This window comes from Pocillopora verrucosa, chromosome 5, assembly GCF_036669915.1.
Source record: "Pocillopora verrucosa isolate sample1 chromosome 5, ASM3666991v2, whole genome shotgun sequence".
Classification (NCBI taxonomy): domain Eukaryota; kingdom Metazoa; phylum Cnidaria; class Anthozoa; order Scleractinia; family Pocilloporidae; genus Pocillopora; species Pocillopora verrucosa.
In genome coordinates this window covers 22,363,651-22,388,316 of record NC_089316.1, presented here as the reverse complement: position 1 = coordinate 22,388,316, position 24,666 = coordinate 22,363,651, and the positions used below count along the sequence as shown (strand labels likewise).

The 24,666-nt window shown below is 37.4% G+C and overlaps 2 protein-coding genes across 4 annotated transcripts; one reads left to right on the top strand and one right to left on the bottom strand.

Moving 5' to 3' along the window:
* Positions 1-618: 618 nt before the first annotated feature.
* LOC131770581 (uncharacterized) lies at positions 619-10,752 on the top strand. Of its 3 annotated transcripts, XM_059086300.2 has the most exons (6): positions 619-832; positions 1,392-1,462; positions 5,464-5,530; positions 7,380-8,057; positions 8,293-8,537; positions 8,908-10,752. In XM_059086300.2, exons 2-6 carry the CDS (start codon positions 1,412-1,414, stop codon positions 9,811-9,813), a joined length of 1,947 nt encoding a protein of 648 aa, XP_058942283.1. In that variant the 5' UTR covers positions 619-832; positions 1,392-1,411; the 3' UTR covers positions 9,814-10,752. The 3 variants fall into 3 exon arrangements, with proteins under 3 accessions (XP_058942283.1, XP_066023754.1, XP_058942284.1); XM_066167657.1 differs by lacking the exons at positions 619-832; positions 1,392-1,462 and adding an exon at positions 3,117-3,153; XM_059086301.2 differs by lacking the exons at positions 619-832; positions 1,392-1,462 and adding an exon at positions 5,221-5,358.
* Positions 10,753-14,187: 3,435 nt separating this feature from the next.
* Positions 14,188-24,608, bottom strand: LOC131770580 (chitinase domain-containing protein 1). The gene is made up of 14 exons (XM_059086299.2): positions 24,357-24,608; positions 22,104-22,247; positions 21,307-21,392; positions 20,684-20,730; positions 20,313-20,357; positions 19,806-19,912; positions 19,217-19,278; positions 17,951-18,043; positions 17,485-17,583; positions 17,141-17,277; positions 16,671-16,686; positions 15,746-15,826; positions 14,987-15,029; positions 14,188-14,369 (listed from the first exon to the last, which is right to left on the bottom strand). The coding sequence occupies exons 1-14, from the start codon at positions 24,486-24,488 to the stop codon at positions 14,271-14,273; spliced, it is 1,191 nt and encodes a 396-aa protein (XP_058942282.2). The 5' UTR covers positions 24,489-24,608; the 3' UTR covers positions 14,188-14,270.
* Between the last annotated feature and the right edge of the window lie 58 nt (positions 24,609-24,666).

Genomic DNA, 24,666 nt, shown 5'->3' with positions numbered 1-24,666 from the left:
GAAGTGCTGTTTTGCAAGTAGTTGAACTGTATCAAATAGCGGCAAAAATCTACCCTGATTATCCTTCCTGGGTGGCGAAATGGGGTCGATAAGTTGTGATTGTTAGGTTTTAGGTTGCAAATAGACTAGTTTTATCTTTCCTTTGGTGCTTAAACGTGAAACACAGGCATACACTGTTTGTAAATGGTAGTTTTTGCTGGTCGTGATCGGCAAAATTATCGGAATTTGAGAATGTAAGCTTACAAAATAAATTGCTTATATTTCAAACAGGTGCTTAACTTTTGATCCCATAAAGGGTTGTGCCTCTAACACACGCTGCATTTGAAGTTCCTTCGAGCGCAGCCTCTTCTCTCGATCCGCTAATTTATTTGTTAAAGCTTGCTTCGTTTGATCGCATCTGGAATCAAACGGTCCCTTACTAACACCTCCCCGGGTGCCATCTTTTTCGATTTCACCCTCCATGCACGAGAAATTTGCTTTGTTGCTGGTCACCAGCCACGAGATTTGAGAGCGAATGCATTAAATTTACATCAAAGCTTTCGTTTCCTTTCAAGATGTCCATTCATGTGTGACTGGTCGTTAACTCACCTCTAGCGCAACTTTAGTCCTAGATTTTAATCTCGTCTCTGCGGAGATGTGCCAAGGAAAGAACGCTTAGAGAGATAATTATGAAGTAAAATCATCTGGACAGTCTGGTAATTCAGTGCGACTTCGCTTGGTTTGCCCGTTTAGGAACTGGAAGTCAAGATTTTTCTTGGTACGTTATTTTCAAAAAAAGGAAAAACTCAAGGAAGTAGGCAAGAGTTGAAAAACAGGATTCGACCCTTCCAAGGTAAGGCGAAATATACTTAGAGTTAATAGACTTATTTCTCATTGCACTAGGCGAAGTAGCTGCAAAAATATTATTGCGGAAATTTCCTAGGGAGGAATTGCGAACCGATAGCTACTTATAATCAGAACGTCCCGTTTGAACTCAACTACACCAGTCCAGGGATAGAAATGAATTTTTCTTGTTATTTAGAGAATAAGAATGAGATACGTTGATGCTATCTTTCGCCAGATTTTTAGAAGAAAAGAGAAATCATTGCATATAATTTGTTGAGATTTTCTTGAAACCCAAGACAGAGATATCTTGATGGGCGCTAGCCAGTATGGCCTTGACAACTCTATCCAACAATCATTTATGCTCACAAATCAACACGGAAAGAATTAACAATATCTGACTTCGCTGGGTATCTATGATCTAATGTTATGGAATACGAAAAAATGTAGCTTAGAAGATAGATTTGAAATAGAATCAGGACTAGATGAGAGCCATGTTTACTTGGAGGCAGTAATTAATTAGTAAGCAAGGTGTCTTGAACAGCGCCGTTCAAATTCTTCCTGAACAGTTGGTCGACCCTTCCTTCGGATGGCATTTTTGGACTCGCAATTCAACAAGGCCAGTTTATCCCAAATAAAGGTAAGCAAATATACACATTTTGACTTTTTTCTTGACAGGACTTCCTGCTATTTTTGTATTTATTATCCTTGATCAGAGCCTCTCTTGTACCACCAGGTAAATTGCTTGTATTGAATTGATCAAAGTGACAAAACCAAAGAGAAACAAGTGTCTATTTTCTTTCCCAATTATCCTCGATAATCTTTGAAAATACCATATGACTCAGTGTAAATATTAGAGGAACAGCAGAAATGAAGTCAAATTTTGCGCGCTATCCAAACTTTTCTCGGTAAGATTTCCATTTGCTTGGACGCGTCCTGAAAGTACTCATAACCGTTGTGTCACGTAGATGAACTTTCGATGAATACAAATGTGAAGACATTTTCTCTATTGACAAAAAAAAATTCCTACTTTAATTTTTAGCCGACTTTTAGAGCGATCGACATTAGAAGGCGAAGTTTCTTAACGGAGGTTATTTGTTTGTCCTCTGCCATTTGAAGGACACTTTGTACCAATTTTTCTGTGTCAACATGATTTGATTTCGGGTTAAAATGTTCTGACCTCACTTATTCGTAACTGCCACAAAGAGTTTGTCTTGTACCCAAAGCATTTGACGATAAAATGAGACAAAAAATTGCCCAGCGTTTATAAAAGAACTTACTGGTCACTAGCGTTGGAAAATACGATGCCCTTCATACAACGCTCTAAGGCAACAGACCTAGTTATGGCCTCGAAGGCAATCATCATGAATTATTAATAATCCTAGCTAGTTCAACCCCTGGATATAATACCTCCCTATAGCTTTTTATTTTTTACTTAAATTCTACAAGTTTACGCGAAGGAGCTTACTCATGTTAAAACATTGTTTTCGTTTCCAAATTCAAATTTTATTCGATGAGAAAAACGAGCATGGACTTTCGTTGCGGAATCAATTTAGTCACCCGACCAACATAATTGACCGAGTTCGATGAAATAAGGGGTCATGTGGACTTTCAAAGCACTCGTGGCCAGGCGACACGGAGATTTCGGAGATATGGTTACAACCCTATGTAACGTGTCATAAATCACGAACTGACACACCGGGTTCAAAACCATCCTAACTAATTATAAATTCAATCGTTAAATTGGTGTTACTTATTTAGACACCTATTTCGCCAACCAATAAAACAGCAGTTGCACTGTTGTAACTTTGTTGCTCAGTTTGTTGGATGCGATAACATAGGCGTATAAAACATCATATATTGTTTTCTTCACGGATGGACAATGGAAGTAATAGTTTCTCTAAGCAAACATGAGCGAACTACTGTGCATGCCCTCTATCGGCCTGTCACCTAGAGAGTAATTTAGTTTGCTCACTTCATTTTTCTCTCCATTTGAGTTTTGTGACCCATGTTAGTTATGATGTAATGGTTAGGTAAAGTGGTGGACTGCACTCGGGTGTAATTGCTTTAGACAATTACAGTGATCAGTTGATTCACTTGGTTAGGCCGATCACACAGGCTAACCTTTTCGTTTGAAATTTCACCAACGAAATCCGACCTTGATACGATTTACGTGCATCAGCAGATGCCTTTGATTTAGCTCAGACAGCTAACCAAAGTAAGGGCAAACGTTTGGGGTGCTTTCCCTCATAAACTGAGGATTTCCAAAGGAACTTTTCGCAGCTATAATAGACAGCCGCTGCTCTCTGAGACGCATCGAAGGGATCGAAGGTAAAAAAAGGTATATTCTGACGAATTTTGAAAATTCTTACAACGATAGGGCGTTTGCGTTTTGTTTTACAATAACAAAAAATATTATTTTAGCTACTTTAGTACTTTTAAAACTAGTTTTGACCCAGTTTATTTTCCTTGCCACTTGTCCGTAAGCATGACGTCAGAAACACCTGGGTCGTTCTGCTTCGAAACAATAATTCATGTTAGACTACCTAATTTGAGCGGGAAAGAAATCGAGTAGCTTTCTCTAACTTCTTTGTTCATATAATGTTTAGTTACAAAATATCTTTATTACAAGCGATGTTGTATCAAATTCGACTGAGCACATTTTTGCCTGAATTAGTTATTGCATCTCTGTTACCATTTTGACAGCTGCATTTAGTGATCAGTTCACTTCGATGGCGACGAGACGCAAAGAACTAGAATTATATCCTGGAATTCATCGAAGCATTTAAACTTATTTTATTTTAATTTTTACTATTTGTTCTTCTCACTAAATTTCGGACACTTTTAGGATAAAAACAAGTTTTTCTCTCCATCAGGAATACAAAAAAAGATTTCTTAAGCCGCAACAATACACTTGCTAAACAGTGTTTTCGCAATGTATCCGAATTTCTTTTCGGGAAAAGCCTATTTAACCAGATAAAGCAGTTTGAATTTCTTTCTATTTTTTAATCAAAAGCTGTAAGCTTCTTACATTGATTATAAGGAAAAGTGGTGCGTTAAAAGCATTTGAATGTGGAAGAGGAAAATGTCCTGCCACAGATCGAGATATTTAAAGCCCTTTCGGCCGTATAGGAAAATGGTCTTACCTAGCTGGAGTGGGTCCTTTACCGGAATCTCCACTTTGAAATTCTCCGCTGAATTAAAAAAAAAAAAAAAAAAAAAAAGAAAAAAAAAGGGCAGGCGGATTTTCTCAAAATGTTTCATTTTACATTTCTCTTTTTCTTTATTTTTTTCCCACGCAACGTTTTGTAAAGACGACTGCTTACGAGAATCAAAGCCGCTAAGAAAAGCTGAGTCAGTTAAAGTTAAAATCCTCTTCCCGTTTTTCTATGTATAACTTATGCGTAAGGTTAATTTGATGGTTCATGAGTCAGTGGTTATCGAAATAACACTGAATAGACCTGAAGACATAACAAACAACTTTGCGGAAGACGATGTAGAAATGGAGTCAACTGTACGATACAGATGATCGTGAAGTAGATGCAAATTTTCAGGAGATCGTATCCATCAAGAAAAGTGTTTTACTTTTGAATAATATCACAATTTTTCTTCATCTACTTTGATTCGCTCTGACGAAGGGCTAAGACTCGAAATGTCAGCTTTAGGAACTTTTCACGGTATTCAATTTACATTATCAACCCAATTGATAAAGCTAATTATCTTGTAATATCCCAACCGACGCAGCAACATAGTTTCTTTAGAAACTTGCTTCCTTGACACCTTGATTCGCTCTGACGAAGGGCTACCACTCAAAATGTCAGCTTAAGGAACTCTGTACGGTTGTCAATTAACATTTTCAACTCATTTGTTAAAACTGAATAACAAAGTAGCAAATTGACAGAGAAAAAAAAATGGCTGTATTGTAGTTTCAAAAACGACAGGTTCCTGAATTCAAACTTAAATCGTACCGTCAAGAGCAAAATAGTCTTTCTGAAAGCCATAAATTGCATCCTTAAAATGAAAAAAGAAGAGGTTTAAATTTGGGGCAACTCTGAAAACAGTGATTAAGATCGTTCTCATTTTTAGTGGTTGCCCCGCGTTGAATAAATATTTAGATTTACTGTTGTGTTCGACACAGCTCTAAAATTTCGGTATTACCTCATTTTTTCAATAACGTTGAACTTTGAAAAGAAATGTTCTATGCCCTATTTCACCTCGACAGAACTTCCTGACATTTTCCACAGACTTATTTTTCAAGAAGCTTCTTACAAATTCTCGACATTTTTTCTACGCCCCCATGGCATGTGGTAAGCGGTGTTGCTACTAACACACTAACTAAACCTGCTGGTGTGTGCCATATAAGGGAATAGGTAAATAGTCGGGTTCAAGTCCTGGCTACGGGTGGCGAAGATTTTTCCAGATGGGTTCAAATCGAGCGGGAATATGACCGCTCAATAACAAGACGATTAACAACGGGCTCATAGAATTCTCACATTTAGATCATCATGGAAAAGGAAACATTATGAAACATTTAAGGTATTAAGTGAGTTTGGTTTGCTGTTATTTTAAATTTTTCTTAAAAGTGGAAAATGAACAATCGCTAGTAAAATCTATTTGATGGCATTCCTGCTATTGTTTCAGAACACGATCCGAGAATTAAGTGGAAGAGTCGCCGGTTGGAGTTGCGAATCAATGATGCCCCACAGAGGTAGACTATTCTTTATCTTATCAACATTTTCTATAATTTCTTGAGCGATGGGAAAAAAATATCCCTTCCTTCTTTTAAAAGCCGCTTGGTTTAGCTGCTTGCCAAATGATTTATTTATTCATTACATTCCTTAGCTTGTCATGCAAACTCACCGTAGTTATACAAACGGTCAGGATTTATCGCAAACATCTTTTGAAATATTTTGACAAAATGCTGTGAAATCAAAATTCCAGGCGAAGTAGCTGTCAGATTAAAATTAATTTTGAGGAAGTTTATGCTCTTATTTGAAGGCCGATTAAGTTGTCAGCCCAGTTATACAATAGAATATTTAATTACCCAAATATCTGGTCATGTTTAGATTTGAAATTTTTAGGTTTAACCCTCGAGTTTACGTCTTTCCTAAATTGAGACACCACAATAGACGAATCTCCTAAACTAATACAACGACAAATACTTCCGAGAAGGCAATAAATAGTGAAGTATTTTTGAACTGAAATTTTCATTTCTTGTTGTTTTGATTGACAAAAAAAGGGGACACCCGAATTTGTTTTGGGTAAAATAGAGATTTTGTTACTGTGTCATTTTTTCCTTCAAGAAATATCACTGTAGTAAAAAATCATATCATTGCAAGCGTTGACAGGAAATCTAATCTCGTTTGATCTCCGCTGTATCGTCGGTTACTAAATGATCTTTGATTCGTCGGCCGGAATCGAATCAAATTTTGCATTATTTTAAAATACTGAAATTTTTCCTTGAAAAAAAGAAAAACTTTTAATGTGGCAGGATCAAAATAGGATAGCCTTTCTCTAAAGTGACTGAATCACTTTAAAAGGCATTGAGTTCAATCGTAACGTCTTTCGTTTTTGTTTACAAGGAAATGATCTAAATTATGTAAATTAGCCACGCGGGCAGACTGTTGAGGAATTTTGATCACGGTCTTTCAAACAAACCATGTTTTTGCCGTTTTCTATCTTTAATTTCAAATGTCATTAAAAAAAATCCTTTAACCAAATAGAAATATAAAATCTAGAGATTCAAATTTCAGATTAAAACGGAATACTTAATCATAACTGAACGTAAACTGGAAATGTTAATCATTCACATACAGTCCTCTTCGTCCAGTTATAGAGATTATTCCTTAAAATCGCTGACCAAATTTACGCAGAGAAGTAGTTCTCGTTACAGAGAAAATAAACGCGGACAAAGGAGAAGCTATTGACAGGTTTAGTCGGATTTGTTTTCATTCTCTTGTTTTCAAATTGCGTTTCCAAGATATGGAATAAAAGTTGTATTAGTGAACTGAAGTTGGATATCCAGTTTATTCATTTTTTTTTCATTTTCTTTCGTCTGAAACACTTGTTTAGATATGCCTTAACATTGTCTAAATTAGTTTAATAATCTTTCAACCATAATTTATCACGGATAAAGAAAAAACATTTGCTTTAGTCAGCTCATTTAGTTGCCATCTAACAGGCAAATTCTACGTTGACTCTAGTTTTTTCGGCGAACTATTTGAAAAGTAGTAGATTTTGGAGAGATCACAAGAGATCATTCGACCATTCTTACTTAATAAGAATGGTAACCATTCTACACAATCGGTTTATCAAAGGTTTGATACAGTAGGACCAAGAATAATAATGATTATAAAAAAAATAGATTCCTCCTTCATCCCATTGGGAGATACAAGAATTTTTTACTTTTTTTTCAGGTATCGTTGACTACGTCGACCATACCTGATTGGCGTTAAACTTAAGATCACCTGATAGATTTACTCATAGATTTAGCCCTTATTATCAAAACATAACTTAACTGAAATTTATGCGATTTGATGAATTTTATCCCAACGAAGGACCGGGTGGAGTCAACCAACTCGGAGGTGTTTTCGTCAATGGCCGACCCCTACCGGACTACATGCGACACCGAATTGTTGAGTTGGCTCACTGTGGCGTCCGACCATCGGAGATCTCCCGTCAACTGCTCGTGTCCCACGGGTGTGTGAGCAAAATTCTCGGAAGATATTATGAGACAGGTTCGGTTCGGCCCGGAGCGATCGGAGGCAGTAAACCAAAAGTGGCTACTCCACGAGTGGTGTCGAAGATTCTCGCGTACAAGGAGGAAAACCCTTGTATTTTTGCGTGGGAGATCAGAAACAACTTGTTGAGTGACGGAGTCTGTGACAAGAGCAATGTACCGAGTGTCAGTTCCATTAACAGGATTCTGCGCAATGCGGCTTCGGAGAAAGAACAACGCGCGGCGCACGAGAAAGCAAAACAGCACGTGCAACACCTTCAGCAGCAGATTCCAAATGCACCTCAGATGAATGGATTTCAAGCTCAAATTGGTTTCGCTCTACCACACAACGGTCAGACAGCACTACCTACTACTCTTCAGACCCTTGCACAACAGCTGCCCAATCCGCATCCCATGCCACAAGTTCCAACACCTGTCGAAAAACCCACGCAGGCTCCGGAGGTTGTGCAGAGCGTGGAAAAGAATGACAATGAACATCGTGGTACGCCACAAAACGGTTCGTAGCCAAAGACATAAAGTCTACTTTAATATCCTATGTAATTAATTTCCTAATGTAATTTCAGGTACTGAACGTGATATGCAACAAAGTTCTCACAACTGAAAAGAATACCACTTTCCTAACTCTAAGAGAAGGATGCACAGACATTTAAAGGCTCTCAATTGCAATTAGTTTGAGTCAAGCAATTTCTATCAAGATACAGCTTCAGAACCATTTTTTTATTTTCGTGCAGGCACGGATCACAATGGGAAATCAGAAACAGAATCAAAACAGAATGGTCACCCAGAGAATGGCGAAAATGGAACAGTGGGCGAGGAACGCAAGAGAAAACATGATGACACATCGGTGATTGGTGATCAAAGCGACGAGGACGTCAAGAAAGAGAGCAACGGTACAACAGACGTAAATGGAAACGAAGGTCCAGACGCTAAGAAAAGAAAACTTGGACACATTGAAAATGGACACAAAAATGAAGTGGTGAGATACTATGATATAATCACTTTTCGTGGCTATACAACAAAACAAGCTGCGCTTTTCTATACCATGTGGTGTGTACACATGAATTATGACCTTAATTGTGTAGTTTTAGACACAGGGAACTTGAGTTTCTTTATCTTTACAATATAGCCTATTAGGTAACATGACTTGCTGTAAATGCTATAACTTCTCACAAAGGCGAAGAGAAACTTCAAGCTACTGTCAAACGCTACTGAAAAGAGAATTCTGTCTCGTCCTTACGGCACCATTTAGCTAAACGACACCTTTAGTTTTTTGTCTATGAAAATATAGTTTGCCGCTTATTTTTATTCTTCTTCTTCTTATGCTTTCTCTATACAATTCCAATTAGCCCGTGTACACTCGCGTATCACCGACATGGATTAAATACAACCCCGTGATTCCGAGTGGATTTGCCATTGCAAGCAGCCTCAATGGCTTGAACGCAATCGCTGGTGATCTCAATGGTTTAAACGTCAACGTGAATGGCATGGGCGGTTTGAACGGCGTCAACGGGCTTGGAAGCGTTGGGGCGGTAAATGGATTGAACGGCATAGCACAGATGAACGCTGTTAATGGGATGAGCGGGATGAATGGAATGGGAAATGGTCTGGGAAATGGAATGAGCCTAATGAACGGGAACAATGCCATCAACGGAATCAATGGTTTAGCAGGTATTAGCACCATAAATGGTATTAACACTTTGGGCAACATCAGCTGTCACAATGTGAACGGAATGAATGCTATCAGTGGGATGCATTCAATGAATGGCATGAACGGCCACGCCAATGGAGGAATGACACATCCTGGTATGGACCAGGATAGGTCACTCGGACAAAACGGGATTAACGGCCACACAGAGAATGTCCACTGGTCGCCGCCCTACCCCATGGTGTGTCTACCGGATTCAAATAATTCCAACGGAATGACCCAAACAAATGGCATAAACAAACAAGATTCCTTTGCACCACAGATTGCCTTTCAGATAACCAACACACCCAGACCAGATCTTCAGAACAATTCTGCTAACTCAACCACTGTATGCACATCGGTTTTTGCACCCATAACTACGGCAACGCCAAGAAATCACTCTCTTACAATGGCAAATCCTTTGACCAATGGCATCCAAGCCATGCAGTTCTCTCGACCAATGGCGACCGAATTTACACAGCCAATCATGAAGATTATGGCACCAGCCACGTTCCTGCCATTAAGACCGTCTGGAATAGCCTCCCTTGATACCATAACTCATGGGTGAGCAAACACGCAGGAAAAGAGCGATTAAAAACAAGGCAAAAATTAATGGCGTTGCCTTTTAGAGGGTTCTAAGCCCCTCGACATGCGTTTTGGAGAAAATGCGCATCCATCCGTTTATGTATCCTGAAATTTTGTCAAGCACGTAAGATGTCATTGTTACTTCGTAAGAGGTCAATGCTTTTGTTTATGACAAGGAGAAAGATCAATATATTTTTCAAAAACATTTTTGACACCGGAATATTGTATTCCAACGAATTCGGAGATATGGTTTACGCTTGTATTTAACAAGAAAAGGTATTTATTCTTATCTCATTTATTTTCACCGAAAGGTAAGCGTTCATTGTATGATATAGTCAGTATTTAGAAACACTTTTACTGTAGAGTGTCTTTACATGCTATACCACTAACATACCAGTCACGAGTTACTAGTCGCTAGCCGATATCCTTAAAATTCAAGGACCTGTCAACATTACCCGTCGTGTTTAGCCGTGCACATGCTTGCAGTCTTTTCTTATTCATGTCCTCACCTGCCTTTTAGTAACTATAATTTGGATTGAACGTATTTCACGTACTCAAAAGTCACATAAACGATATCGATCGAAATATTAACAATCATTCCGAAATGAATTTTATTTTTCCTAGACTCGATTAATAAATTTTCGGCTTCTCTAAAAGCAAAAATTATAAAGCCGGATATGCATGCTAAAAAAATTGGTTATCGAACCCGAAATGCTTTCAGCCAATTAGGAGCACGATTGGCAATAATTGCAATGTGTCACAATAGCGCAATCATTTTCCACAAACCATATATACAACATTTTCCTATAAAAAGATGAGAATGTTGAGGTTGAAGTCAAAATACTGTTGCATCTACCTTTTTAACTTTTTTCTTCAACATTTGAAACTCATCATAGCAGCTGAAACTGCTTTGGCGACTTGTCGAACCAAAAATATATGCATATCTTAATATACCATTTTTTTTTGTCGCTCTTGCCTTCGATGAAATGCAAGTGTTTAACAAACGAAAACCTTCTTTGTTTTCTCGGTAACATAGTAGCCAGTTATCGTGACTTCATCCATGTAATTTTGCGCGTCAGAGCAACATGTACATTGTCGATTGCACCTAATTTTTCATTAGAGGACTTAAAATAAGTGTTGCCAAATATAATAGATTTAGTGCCTCGCTGCGCGCGCGCTGACGGCTCCGCTCTATTCTGTGGCTTTGTAAAAATAACACAAAAATATGCGACTGCCCAATAAGGCTTCTTCTAAGCTTTAAATTAGGCGTAAAACATGAGGAATAAATAGATTTGTAGCGAGTTCTTCATTAAGAGAAAAAGAACTGCAGGAATCCAGTTGGTTCTTGCCATAACTGTGCTTAAGGCTGATATCCTTACGAAAGTATTATCTTTACGCTCCCACTGATGCTTGAGTAAGTCTATTAAGCTTGTTTTGTCTATCTGATAAGCCATTTTCACTTTTGCTTTGCTGTATAAAAGTAGTTGAACAGTTATCATAAACCAGAACAAACTGAGTAAACGTTTTATTAAAAAATAACCGCTGAGACTGAAGAAATTGGGAATAAACTTTACTGAAGATGAAAGTAGGGAAGCCTTTATCTGATTTAAGGAGGATTTTTTCCTATTGACTGAAAAGTAGAAACTCGACTTCTGACCCATACGCCAACAGATAAATCAGGTGGAATGCAAAAGAGGGTTAAATTGATGTTCCGAGCTCGTAGCTAATCAGTATATATCTCACAGGTGAATAGTGATTTTATTGCGCATTGATTGGCTGGTTTGGAAGTGATTAGCAAGTACTATTTATCTTTGAGCACCCACGGAGACAAAATCGTGCGTCAAAACCTGAATTTCCGACCATTTTTTGACAGAAATGAACCATTATTTTTGGTTTTTGTGTGGTTTATACTAAAACAATTATTCACCTCAGTGTCGGTGAATGTGGTGGATATTTACCTCGTTGCTTCGTGGCTTCGTGGCTCGGTAAATATCCACTACTATTAAACATGAATTGTCAATGGTTCTTAAAAGTATGTGCCTTTCTTCTGATAGGCCGCTGCAATTACTTTAGTTCGGTTTTACGACACTCGTATTATACACCAAAAACAAAATGCTCAGATCATCAGTTTTTCTGTTCCATGACACATTCCTCCTGATTTCGTTGTGATAAGTTACGTACGCCTTTCTTATTAATAAATTATCATACAGCCCAACCACAGTGTCATGCTAGGCATGCCGGGTAATATGGCGGCTAGCCCGCTGGGGAAACTGGACCGAGAATGTACAAAGTGTTTATCAAGAGAGAATATATTTTTCCATATTGCGTTATTTATCTGGTTAATCAATTAATAGATGTTCTCGTCGAACATTGTTCAAAATAATTCCAAATATTTATTCGTTAATGTTAAGTTAAATTTTGAGATCAGCGAGCTTCTTTCAAAGAAAACATTTCTCCGGTCTTCAAATCAGAGGTAGTTTAGGTCCATCGTTTCATTTTATGTTTGTTGGCAGAACATCCGGCATACTAGTTTCAGTTTTTATAAAAGAAAAACTATCCAAGTTTCTTTGAAAGAAGTTCGGAGAATCATCTTTATTATTACTGTTAAAGAGACGCATTCTTTATAAAGGAAACAAGCGAAAAATTATGTATTTAAATTTTAAAATATTGCAATCGTATGGATTGCCCATTGTTTATTAGACGAAATGTGTAAAGATCATTGAGGAAGCTCCATGAAATATATTAAAACTGTTTTCTTGTGTGGAATTGTTATCTATCTCTTTTGTTTTAAGTGGCTGGCGAACTTTGACATGTCTGACTCCATCCTGTCCTTTGACCTTTTAACTCTGAACTGTGACTGCCATTTATGTCACTGAATCAAAGTTAACGTAACGAGACTAAAGGAAATGATTCGTTCTTGATCGCTTTGGAAATTTTCCTTGTTAATAGCAAGGGAAATGTGCAGAGAGAAATGCGAAAAATATACATAATTATGTTTTTAGGGTAAAAAGGGTTCATTCCAAATTCTATTCTATTCTACTCGACTGATCGAGCAAGCCGTGAAGCAAATGGAAGAAACACTTGCAAAGGAATGAACACGCACAACTGGAATGAATTAATTAAGCGGCTTTGAAAGAGCTGAAATAAACACTGTACTGTTTTTAGCACTTTGATTGTCTTGTGAAAAGGCGGGTAATTTGAAAGTCCTAAACTTATGTTTTCCAGTCTAATGAAGTCTACGCACACCCTTTAGTTTTTGTGGTGCGTGCAAAAATTGAGCAAAGAAAAGAAATATCAGTGCGTGACCCCATCGGCGCTTTCGTCTTTGTTACATGCCTTGTTAAAACAAAATTAGAAGAAATAGTTTATTAAAGTTCTGAGATCCTTGTCCTCGCGTTCGGTAAATTTAACCACAACTTAAGTTTTTGTGAGCATGAAAGAAAAAGTTATGCACAAAGAAAGTTCAGGTACGCTGTCTGTCGCACAAAGAGTGCTATGTTTCACTCAATAAGAAAACAATGCGATCAGGCAACTTTTGAGATAACGAGACGACGATTTTTTTTTTTTTTAATGTGAAGGTTATTGTTTTTTCTAGTGTAAGACAGCATGGAGTCCAAAATAAAGGCTAGTCGCATGCTTGATGAGTTCTTCTTTCACAAGCCCTCCCTTCCCCTTCTTTCAATGTACTCCCCGAAAACATGCTTCTCTGGGTGATGCCCACACATGCCTTTGATAAACCTTCAAAACTCCAACTTCCACTCGACCAAACTACCTAACGTCACAAAATATTCGAATAGTATGCACAGTCTTTGCTTACTAAACAGGAAGTGTAATTCTAATAGAAATTCCGCCGATCTTAAGATGAACTTCTGGTGTCGCGTAAATTTTTCCTCACGTAAAAGCTACGTAAAGCAAACGTGCGTAGGCAATGTCCACTGCTACGTAAAATCAATACTATGTGTTTTGTTTCAAGCGCGAAAACCGTCGTAAAAGTTGAAGGCTGATTAACTTTTCATTGCACTATCGCGATTGCCCGTGTGTAAAACGCGCGTTAACGCCTGAAATGAACGTTGAAGTGGAAATACGATGACATTTAGTCGAAGGATGCGTTTGCGCACGCAAACGGTCACTACGCTGTACGTAAACCGACATATCGCTGAGCTGCAGCGACAAATTATTGAGCTGAAACGATATGTCGCTCAAAGAAAACAATCATTTGCGAAGATCTCATCAAGGAAACGAGAACATACGTCGCGGCTCTCAATAGCCCTGGATGCATCATTCTAATTAAAGTATCGCTTAAACATCGTCTAGAAATCGCAAAAAAAATTGAAAAACAAATAAACAAACCCACACGTCTGATATGAATAATTTATTACATTTTTGTTGCTGTTATATTGTTCACAGATGCTTAAAATGTAATGAAGTAAACATAAGCCTTCAGAATAAATCGTAAAAATAGTCCAGCCCTTGTCCGATCTCCCAGATGGAGATTCCAACTTCAAGTTCCTTGGCGAGATCCAGTCGCACTTGAATAGACTAAGACACAAGGAAATGAAACGGAACTCATTTGTGGTATGTTAAATAAACTCAAAAACAGGCTCCTTCTTGTTGTAGAAGACACGCGACTCTTCACGTCACGTTCTTTGTCTTTTTGTTTTCTATTGCCTTACGTCAACTGTGTCTTCTACACCAAGTAAAAAGCCAGAAAACACCACCCAGGCTTAAATCATCTTTATGGATATCATCACTGCGCAAAAGCATCACATATCGATACTCCTATTTTAGGAAGTTCAGGCTTAAATGATCTTAATGGATATCACCACTACACAATAGCATCACATACCGACAATCCTATCCTAACAGTATGCAAGAGGTTCGTCACCATGGACTTACTTAAACAACAAAGCCTATCATAGGTTTTCTAGAGCATCCGAAGTAATAATCGAAAGGTCGTAGGTTCGACTCCCATTGGGAGTACTCGAGAGTCTTCTATTTCCGTTTAGGCCCGTGTCATTCAATGAATGACATCACATTTTTCCACACAAATTTTCTCTAAAATCTATTTCAGTGTAGCTTAAAGAAATTTGTCGTGGGCACGAGTCAGGAAGCTGAGAAGTAACTCGTAGGTTCAAACACCAACAACAATCTCTCACCTTAAGCGTTGGGTAAAACACAGAGTGGTGGGTCCCAGCAGCACTGTAAAATATGACGTTGGAAGTTTAAGAGTGAGAAATTTTTTATTTGGAAGGCCAATTTAAGATCTCACTCTCCACAATGATTCCGTACGGCGACACTCGGAGGTTTCGTTCCCGAGTATCGCAGTAAACTCACCGACCAAAATAACGATCTCCTCCAGACTTGTTAACCGAATAGTAACGAAGTTCACCGAAGTATCAAGTACGAAGAAAGCCTCTCGAGAGAATACTTTGTGATTTTAACTTAAAATCATGAACGCGTAATGACGTCTTTTCCCTTTTTTGCACGTTTGTTCGTGAGAACTGTCAGCAAAACCTGGCGAGTTCTAAAGCTGAAGTAAAATCATCCCCTTCAGCAAGCAAATGACTTAACATAAAGGAAACCATCACATGACGATAAATTTTTCCGACGAGTACCTTGCAAAACGGGAAGAAAGAATGGTCACTGCAGTAAAATCGCCAGAAAATTTACACCTCTTTTCTAATCCATTTTAACTAACGAAAATCAGACGGTGGCTTGAAGATTCGAATTACCGCTTTAAAGGGAACGTTTATTCCCCCGCGGTGCTCGATCGAGAAATTTTGTTCTTACCACTCGAAAATAAAATTTATACCTTCGCACCGCCGCACAATATTCTCCGTATTCCGTAGGATTTCATCAGAACAAATGAAACAACATTATGTGAATACAAAGCACAAATTGGTGACTTTACTTACGTGAAAGCGAAAGAATGCTCCGCCACTCCGTTCTCCCAAGTAAGTTTTTCCGTTTTGTGTTTTGTTAACACCTCAATGTATCTATGAAAGGAAATGTGTATATGTGGGTAAGTTCCTGTCTGTGCTGCGTCGGTGAGAGAGTATAACAAGGTAATTTTGTATTATCAATTGAGTTGATAACGTAAATTGACCACCAAAGCTGACCGCGTTTCGAGCGTTAGCCCTTCGTCAGAACCAAAGTCAACACAAGAGAACTAGTAACAAAGAAACAAAACAAGAAACAAGGAAACGAATAAGCTTACTCCCTAGAGCACGGGAAAACAAGAGAGACTAATATTCAATTGGGTTTTAGTCTCGCATCTAAATCACCGATCAATCGAAGCATCAACATCCCCTACCCCACCCCCACCCCCACCTCCCAGGTCAAGCAACGGCATTTGACCGTCGTTCGGGCCGGGGGGGGGGGTGGGGTAGGGAAACCTGAACCTTGCCTGGTGAGGGTGAGGAATTTGAAACAGTGGTGTAGAGTCTCTCCAGCGGAGTAAAAACGTTACAGTACATCTTTAAATATGGAGGGGGGAGGGGAAGGGGTTATAGTTCACTTTTGCAAGCAAATGGCACAGAAGAAAAGGTCTACAAGGTGTAGGTTTTAAAACTTGGTTAACGTGTAGAAAGTTACGGTCACCGACGTTGCCTAACGGAAAAAAAATTCTTTAAAAGTTCAATTGCCTGAGGAGGGGCGGGAATTAGCTTCGAATTGATCGACGCATAATTGGCAGCTTGAGATAACTTGACCTTCCACGTGATAAAGTAAAGTGAAACCACGTGGGACACTCGTTGAAAATTGCTCTCTTTGCACATCGTGCGAATCAAGCATCTCAAAGCAAATAAAACAGTAATCAACATTTCTTCACCACTCACTCACCTTGATCCTAAAATAGCTGTGTTGCGGAACCACAAAGTATTTAAAGAAGAGAAAAAAATAAAAGAGAAGAATCAGCAAAAATTGGAACTTGAACATTGTTTGTACAATTCGCCGGTACCCATTTATACTCCTGAGTGAAGAGACGGGCTGAGAAATTAAAGTGTCTTGCCCAAAAACACAACACAATGATTCTGCTATCGGCCGCCAGTGGGCCATTAGGTGTGATTGAAACTGCTAGCCGATGTTCAGATGTAAGTCGGTAGACAAATTTTTTTAGGGAGTTGTTCTTCACAATTACCGAAATTTTAAGCACATTTGAGGACAACTTTCGAAGATAAGTTTACTCTTTATTTCTAAAGTCCGGTCAGTCCCACCATTCAAAATATTTTCCAGTGGCAAGGATGAAAATCATTTCGTCTCTGGTGCATATTTCGAGTGTTTTAATTTATCCTTTTCTTGTTTCGACTTACGTCCACTTCCCGTCGCTGCGAATTCCTGGCCGTAGAAGTTGAGGCCCATTAGAATTTTCGATCGCTGCTTTCCTTTCTCTGGACTCAACGTTAGCACACAGTCTTTCATCCATTGTAAAGGGGCATTGGGACCCGGCCTACATAGAAAGCAATAGGGCAGGTTAAAAATAATTGTATTTAACGAATTTATTATGTTTCCTTGGGTCTCTCAGTAATATGTCACAGATGACGAAAAGTGGTAAGAACAAAGAACAAAAAAATGGCACACGTGGTGCAGACTTCATCCTAAAGGAAGGACGGCTCCTAGTCCAATAAAGTTACGCACAGCGGTAACAATTACTCACCTCCCTTGAGAAGAGTAATCATAAGTCATCAGACTAAAACCATCCAGGACTGGCGCTAATAATTCAAAGTCATTTTTATCGAACGAGCCCGGCTTCTTCCTGAAAGGAAAACAAAATAAAGGAAGCGATACAATGCAAAAATTACCGCAAAATAAATCAATAGTTGAATAAATATATACATAAATAAATAGATATGAATATTAATGTAAATGATGATGTTAATGACTACCACAATGATAGTGGTAATGTCAGTGTGAAGTATCGCTAATAAATGAATAAATTTTAAATCATAGGGCTAATGATGATGACAAGTTTGACTATTATAATGACAGTGGTAGTATTCATGGTAATGATATCGATAATGATGATAACTATTAGGCGGGTTTTTTTTCCTAATCTTCTCTTGTTTCATCAATCAACCAATTGCTGTAACAATCCGTTCAACTGAATTTTGATTGAAGCTTACCCGGCATAAAAGGGAGGCGGTATTACCAAAATTATCTTGAGCTTTTCTTTATGAAGAGAGTCAGCCATTTTACTGACCAGAAGATACAAGTCCCTGAAAGACATACACGTAGGTACAGGTCATGGATAAATAAACAATTTCCGTTAAACTAGGTTTTCACTGTAAGTTACTTGGGATGCCTGTGGTAGACCACGTTAAAATTTCGCGTGAGTGTCGTCGTAATCCGACATGGAAATTAGTCCCTGATGGCTGGGGTTACTATTTGGATAAGTGACCAAACATAATATCCCGTGTTGTCTACTTTTTGTTTTGTCTTTACTTTTCGATTTCATTCCTGCACTTTGAAGATTCAACATCAAATCCATTTTTTCCACGTAAAACCAGAATAACTGTTGATAACGACCCACGCAACCTAAGTTAACGCCTCTAGGCGTCTTATTTAGTCAGCAATGATGTTTAGTCAGGAAAGTTTGTCTTTTCTTACGTACTAAGTGGCTGACTGATGGACAGAAAACTAGACCACCTGTGTCTTTTTATCTGTCTAATTTTGATAATGTGGTGATGTTAGTTTGTCTGTCTGTGTCTGGTTGAGTAATTGACTAACTGACTGACTGAATGACAGCAACCGAACATAAAATGACTCACTCAATGATTGACTGACTGACAGCTACTGAACATAAAATGACTCACTGACTGACTGTTTGACTCACTGACTGACAGATACTGAATATAAATGACTGACTGACAACGACTGAACATAAAATGACTCAGTGACTGACTGACTGACAGACAGTGACTGAACATAAAATGAATCAGTGACTGACTGACTGACAATGACTGAACATAAAATGACACAGTGACTGACTGACTGACTGACTGACAATGACTGAACATAAAATGACTCAGGGACTGACTGACTGACAATGACTGAACATAAAATGACTCACTGACTGACTGACTGACAATGACTGAACATAAAATGACTCACTGACTGACTGACAGATACTGAACATAAAATAACTGACTGACTCACAGTGACTGAACATAAAATGACTCACGGAATGACTGCCTGATTTAATGTCTGACTGCCCAACTTCAAACTGATTGATTGACAGGTTAAAGTGAGTGATAAAAAAATTCTGAGTGGCTGCCTGTACATATAAATGACTGAATTGCTCACAAATAGACAGAATGTCTGAAGAACAGAGAGACAGAAGATCCAAACAATTAATAAACATATCAGTCAAAAAAAAAAATTAAACCTACTCTTTTGTGTCACCATTATACTGACTCCACACTTCTAGAGTAAGACCATCAAAATGATTTCCCTGAAGAAAATCGAATAAGAAAGAAAGAGGAAGAAAAAATCTAAAAAGATTCTGAAAAAAAAAATGCCTGTACCTGGATTATTACTATAAATATTGAATACAGTCATGTAAATCATTATGTCCATTCATTGGAATTATTATTTTGAATCACTTTTGACAGTAATGTAACTTACAGTTCCTGTTGGTTCTTAATTTAGCTTGGAAAAAAATAGACTGAGTAGATAGACATCTCTCTTCCAATAAATATTTTACCTCTTACTCCCCCCCCCCAAAAAAAAAAATAAAAGCAAGAAGCTTCTTTTTTTTCAAAAAATTGTTAATGGTAGCAGACTCCCTTCCAATGGACAGTACACACTATATTAAATTATGTCAAAGTAATGTAAAGCATAAGGCAAAAAAATACATTTTAGCGGCTGAGTAGGTTTTCATTTAAGGACAGAAGACACAAGACCAAAACCTTTTAATTCACTGCAAGGTATGCAACCATTTAAACACAATTCTTTTTGAGCATTGCACTCCTCACTCACCTTTAGGTAGGAGACTATTGTGTCAATTAAGGACTGTAGTGCAGTGTCACTTGAAAAAATTATGTGATAGTCATTAAATGTCCATTGGTCAAACAATACTCTGGGAACTGAAAACAAATGGGACCAAAGTTAACTTACTTTTTCACCCTTAACACCTAAAACTCAGTATGCATATTCTCCATACTGTTCTCTATACATTTCCTAAGGTGCTGAAGAGGAGAATTTTATTTAACAACCAAGATCGTCTGTAGTTGGTGATCATTTTCTTTATTCTCAAGACTTTAAAGTGTGATTCAGGGGTGATATTTTAAGGAGAAATTAAATGTTTGTCACTCTTCGGGATTTAAGAGTTAACTAAAGTAAAATTGTTTTCTTTTATTTATTTGACTGCATTACCGATGTTTTTACTGTTGTAGCTGTTTTTTGTTTTCATTCTTGACGTTGCCATTGTTTTTGTCCACATGACTAAAGAAATTAAAGAACTTACTTTAAGTTTCATTTCCTTACCAATCTTAACATGATTTCCTCCTTTTTTAACGTCTGACATCCAACCTAAAGAAAGTAAACAAAACATAACATTCACCTATGACTAAATCTCTCCTAATAAGCAAGACATTTCATAAAAATTAACCCTTTGTAATCAATTTCCACAATACCACCACTCTCAAAGATCCTTCAAGATTCTGAAAGATCTCATGAGGACCTTCAAGGATCCTATCAAGGATCTTGGCAAATATCTTTATGAAATATCTTACAGGATCTTCAAAATTCTTGCTTCAAGAATTCTTCAAAGATTTTTTAACATGTGGAGGGAGGTGCACCACATGTTTAAGTTTGCGGTTTGTATGTTTCTCTGTTGATCTGTTGTTCTTCAATACCTTGATCAATGTCATGGCCTCCCTCTACAGAAAAGGTACCAGTTTTCCTGTTGAACAACAACAACAACAGCAAAAGAAATTGGCATAAGTTTCAAATTTATCTTACACTAAAAACAACTTTTTTTGGGGGGGGGGGGGGATTGAAGGCTAAAATCTCAATTCAAGTTCTTATTTTTAGAAGGTCTAGAGTTTGTTCAAATCTGATACAGTACATTGCATGTAATACAAAAAGATAACAAAAACTAGGCAGAACACCAGTAGTGTTGTAAGAATACAATACTGAACTGTCAATACATCCATAGCTGTGCAGCATATCTGAATATGTGTACAAGTAAGCCATGTAAAACATGACACTATGAGGCTGGCATACACTGCAGAATCACACCCACACCTGACGAATTTCTTACACAAAAATTAAGAACATGATGAAAAACCTAGGTAGCCTAGTTTTACAATAAAACGGTAAACACCATTTATATATTAAGAACCTATGAAGTCTAACTTGAAAAAGCCTAGATTCTGATCTACCAGTTTTCACTGTTATATTTCCAATAATATTATATTGTGACCAGTGCCAGAGTTGGCCTAGCTGTACCTAGACCTCTGAATGACAATGACATTACCTTCTCTTGATTTGTAGCCACACTGGTGAAACATAAGTAAATTTTGGGCTAAATATTTTTGCTACATCATAACCATGAGAGTTCCACTGAAAAAAGGAAAATGAGATAAAATTTGGTCACAAAAAAAAAGGAAGACATTCATGTTAGTGATAATTTAATTTTTGCAAAAACAATCATGCAATTGGTAAAAGTTTAAGGGCCTGGGATAGGTGGGTATGGTCTCTGGTGTGAGGTCTACGCAATTAATGGTAGCCCTGAACTGGACTGATCTGTCAAATCAGTGAAAATTTTTAGACATTTAATAGTTAGCTTTCCCTTCATGTAATAAGCTGTAGGAGTTAAAAAAGAGAGCTGTGAAAAAGAAGTGCAATTGACACAGGCTGCATTTTATATATAAAAAGTTCCAGAGCTTTAGAACTCCTTACTGTGGCTGCACTACATTTATTAGCTCAGTTGAAAAACCAAAATATCTTGTTATACCCCCAACTGATGCAGCACTGCAGTCTCTTTAGAAACTTTCCCTCCTTTATACCTTTATCTTTTCAACAACTTTGCCACTTTGCATGAGATATCATTGGGAAAGCACAAAATCCAATCAAAACTTCAAGAGCTATGAAACAAACTTTCAACTTTCAACATTCAGCATTCAGAAAACTTGAATCACTTCCATAAGAGGCAGAATTGACAACTTATACCAAGTTTGATGGGACATAAAAACTGTAGATAAAACAGTATGCTAGCTGTAAAGAACTCTTTCATGATATAAGTTGTTGATAATTATCGATGTTTCCACTTACTGGTGCAACATATACCAGGACATCTCCATTAAAGTTTACTTCTGATACGTTTTTATAATATGAGCTGTGGAACTTGATGATATCTCTTGTTCTTGGATTTTCCACAACTAAGCCTCGTGCTGTGACATTTGAATCAGGACGTCCCTGATAAACAAATATCAAATGAAACAAAGATTAATATACAAAAAATAATGTAATATATTTATGGCTTACCCTTTCACTCTCAAAATCTCATTGGTAAAATCTCTTTACTATCTGCTGTACAATTTTTATAATCACATTAGTTCAGAGAATTTGGTATTGGATCAACCAAAAATCTTCTTGTGGATATTATTCTTTATTCTTTATTATCATCATCTGACTGCTTGATATTGTATTCATTTGATAATTATAAGGAGAGATTCTGTCTTGGTCACCTTTTTTCTCTTCTTTTCTTTCTCTCTTTTTTTTTTTCACTTACAAGCACCATATATAAATCTTTTTGAATACATGCCCGATTGGTATCAAATACATGCCTGATTGGTATCAAATACATGCCCGATTGGTATCAAATACATGCCCGATTGGTATCAAATACATGCCCGATTGGTATCAAATACATGCCCGATTGGTATCAAATACATGCCTGATTGGTATCAAATACATGCCCGATTGGTATCAAATACATGCCCGATTGGTATCAAATACATGCCTGATTGGTATCAAAAAAAATTAACAAAAAAACAAAGAGGGCAAGAGAGAAGGAATTGTTTTGTCAGGGCAAGTCATAAGCTCTAACAAAGGGCTAATGCTTAAAAACATCAACCTTGAATCACTCCAACCAATTTTTATTAGCAACTTGTGATTATTTAAACCCCCACCAATTATTACAGCACTACGGTTTCTTAAGAATTAGTAATACCTCCTTCATGCCTAATTGAGGGATTCTAATAAGTACTTTCTTTTAACAAGCTGTGACTTTACATTTTAAGTTTTCATCACCTCACAATGATCTTTACTTTGCCTACAGATTGACTCGCCAGGATATATTAAATAAAGTCTGGTATACTGCCCCCTGCTGTGTACAATACCTCTTGACAGTATCAATACATCATCCTTCCAACAGGTGATGATGGTCATGGATATGAATCCTAATTCTCTTAACTCTTATTCCCATGAGTGATCAAGACAGAATTTCTCCTTGCAATATCAACACAATATCAAGCGGACAAGTGATGAGAATAAAGAAAAATATTAATTAGGGGATTATAAGTTGATCCAATACCAAATTCTCCAAATTAACTTCACAAGAACTATATGGCAGGCAGTAAGGAGAATTACTAATGACATCTTGGGAATTAAAGGGTTAAACTCCTATGAGTAGCCATGATAGAATTTCTCTTCTCAATATCAAGAAAATATCAAGCAGTCATGTGATAAGGACAAACAAGAATACCAGTTAGGAGATTATAACATGCAGTTGATCCAATGCCAAATTCTCGAAACTCACATCATCAGAATTGTATAGTAGTAAGTAAGGAGAGTTACCATATAAGATCTTAGGAGTGAAAAGGTTGACAAGGAAAAGTATGGCAGCTAATAGGAAAAATTCAGATCAGACATTGTGAAGTGAAGAGTGCACTTTTTATTTTAAATTGAAGTAAGACTCAGTAAGGGAATTTACTGATCTGGCTTTTTATTTTGTGTTAAAGCAGAATTTGAACTGGCTGGTTCTCAGAGAGTAATTACAGATCTTGAATAATAAATTTCAACGTTTTTATTTAAAAACATGCTGCAGCTGTTATGTGAAACTTTAACAGTTTTCGTTTCACTTACTTTGCATTAATTAACACTTGATTTAGTTTGGTTTGAGTATCACCACACTAATACCAGTAACTTCAATTTTATTTCACCAAATAAAATTTAAAGATAACAAAATAAATAAGAAAAATCAGGGTGAATCTTTCAGAATTCACTCTTACGTCCCTTATTAAGATGGGCCGATTCCATATTCAGCCAGATCAAGAACAAAATTTAAATAATAAATAAAACATTAACACTAAAGTTAGCCCCTAATGCATACACAAAATGTTTTAAGATTATCAGTCTGCAACTCATTCAGGGCACGCAAAATTGTTCACGACAGAAATACCTCTCTGATTCGGATATCCATGTTGTTTTATCAAGTCCATTTCGATTCTAGAAGAAGAGATCGCCCATGGATCTATTTCATTTAGTGTAGCTTCACTTAAACAATAACAAAACTTCACTTACCGCTCGGCTAGGCTCGGAGCCTTTCTTATTTTTCTTGTCTTTCTTCGAGAGTGTTCCGGCCACGTGCGATACATTTGTTATCCAACAACCAGTTACCACACAAAGAATAATCCCGAATAATACCCTATGCATTTTCACCGTGAGATTAATTTAAAACGATAACAGTCCGTTACCTGATAGCAGATGGAGACAGTTGCATTATTGAAGGTTGTTTGGGTTCCCAGTGGACGTATTTCATTCATTGTTAAGTAAATGGAGTGATAATTTGCATTGGCAGTTACCGCTGAACAAAGTAAATACATATTAGAAA

Bases quoted from the DNA above. Each gene is read 5' to 3' on its own strand.
- LOC131770581 (XM_059086300.2), top strand. From the start codon at position 1,412: ATGGCATTTTTGGACTCGCAATTCAACAAGGCCAGTTTATCCCAAATA. The intron at 1,463-5,463 runs GTAAGCAAATAT...CTATTGTTTCAG, and splicing joins CCAGTTTATCCCAAATAAAG to AACACGATCCGAGAATTAAG. The intron at 5,531-7,379 runs GTAGACTATTCT...ATCCCAACGAAG, and splicing joins ATCAATGATGCCCCACAGAG to GACCGGGTGGAGTCAACCAA.
- LOC131770580 (XM_059086299.2), bottom strand. From the start codon at position 24,488: ATGCATAGGGTATTATTCGGGATTATTCTTTGTGTGGTAACTGGTTGT. The intron at 18,044-19,216 runs GTAGGTTTAATT...TATGTCTTTCAG, and splicing joins TATAATGGTGACACAAAAGA to GGACTTGTATCTTCTGGTCA. The intron at 17,584-17,950 runs GTAAGCTTCAAT...TTTTCCTTTCAG, and splicing joins CCGCCTCCCTTTTATGCCGG to GAAGAAGCCGGGCTCGTTCG.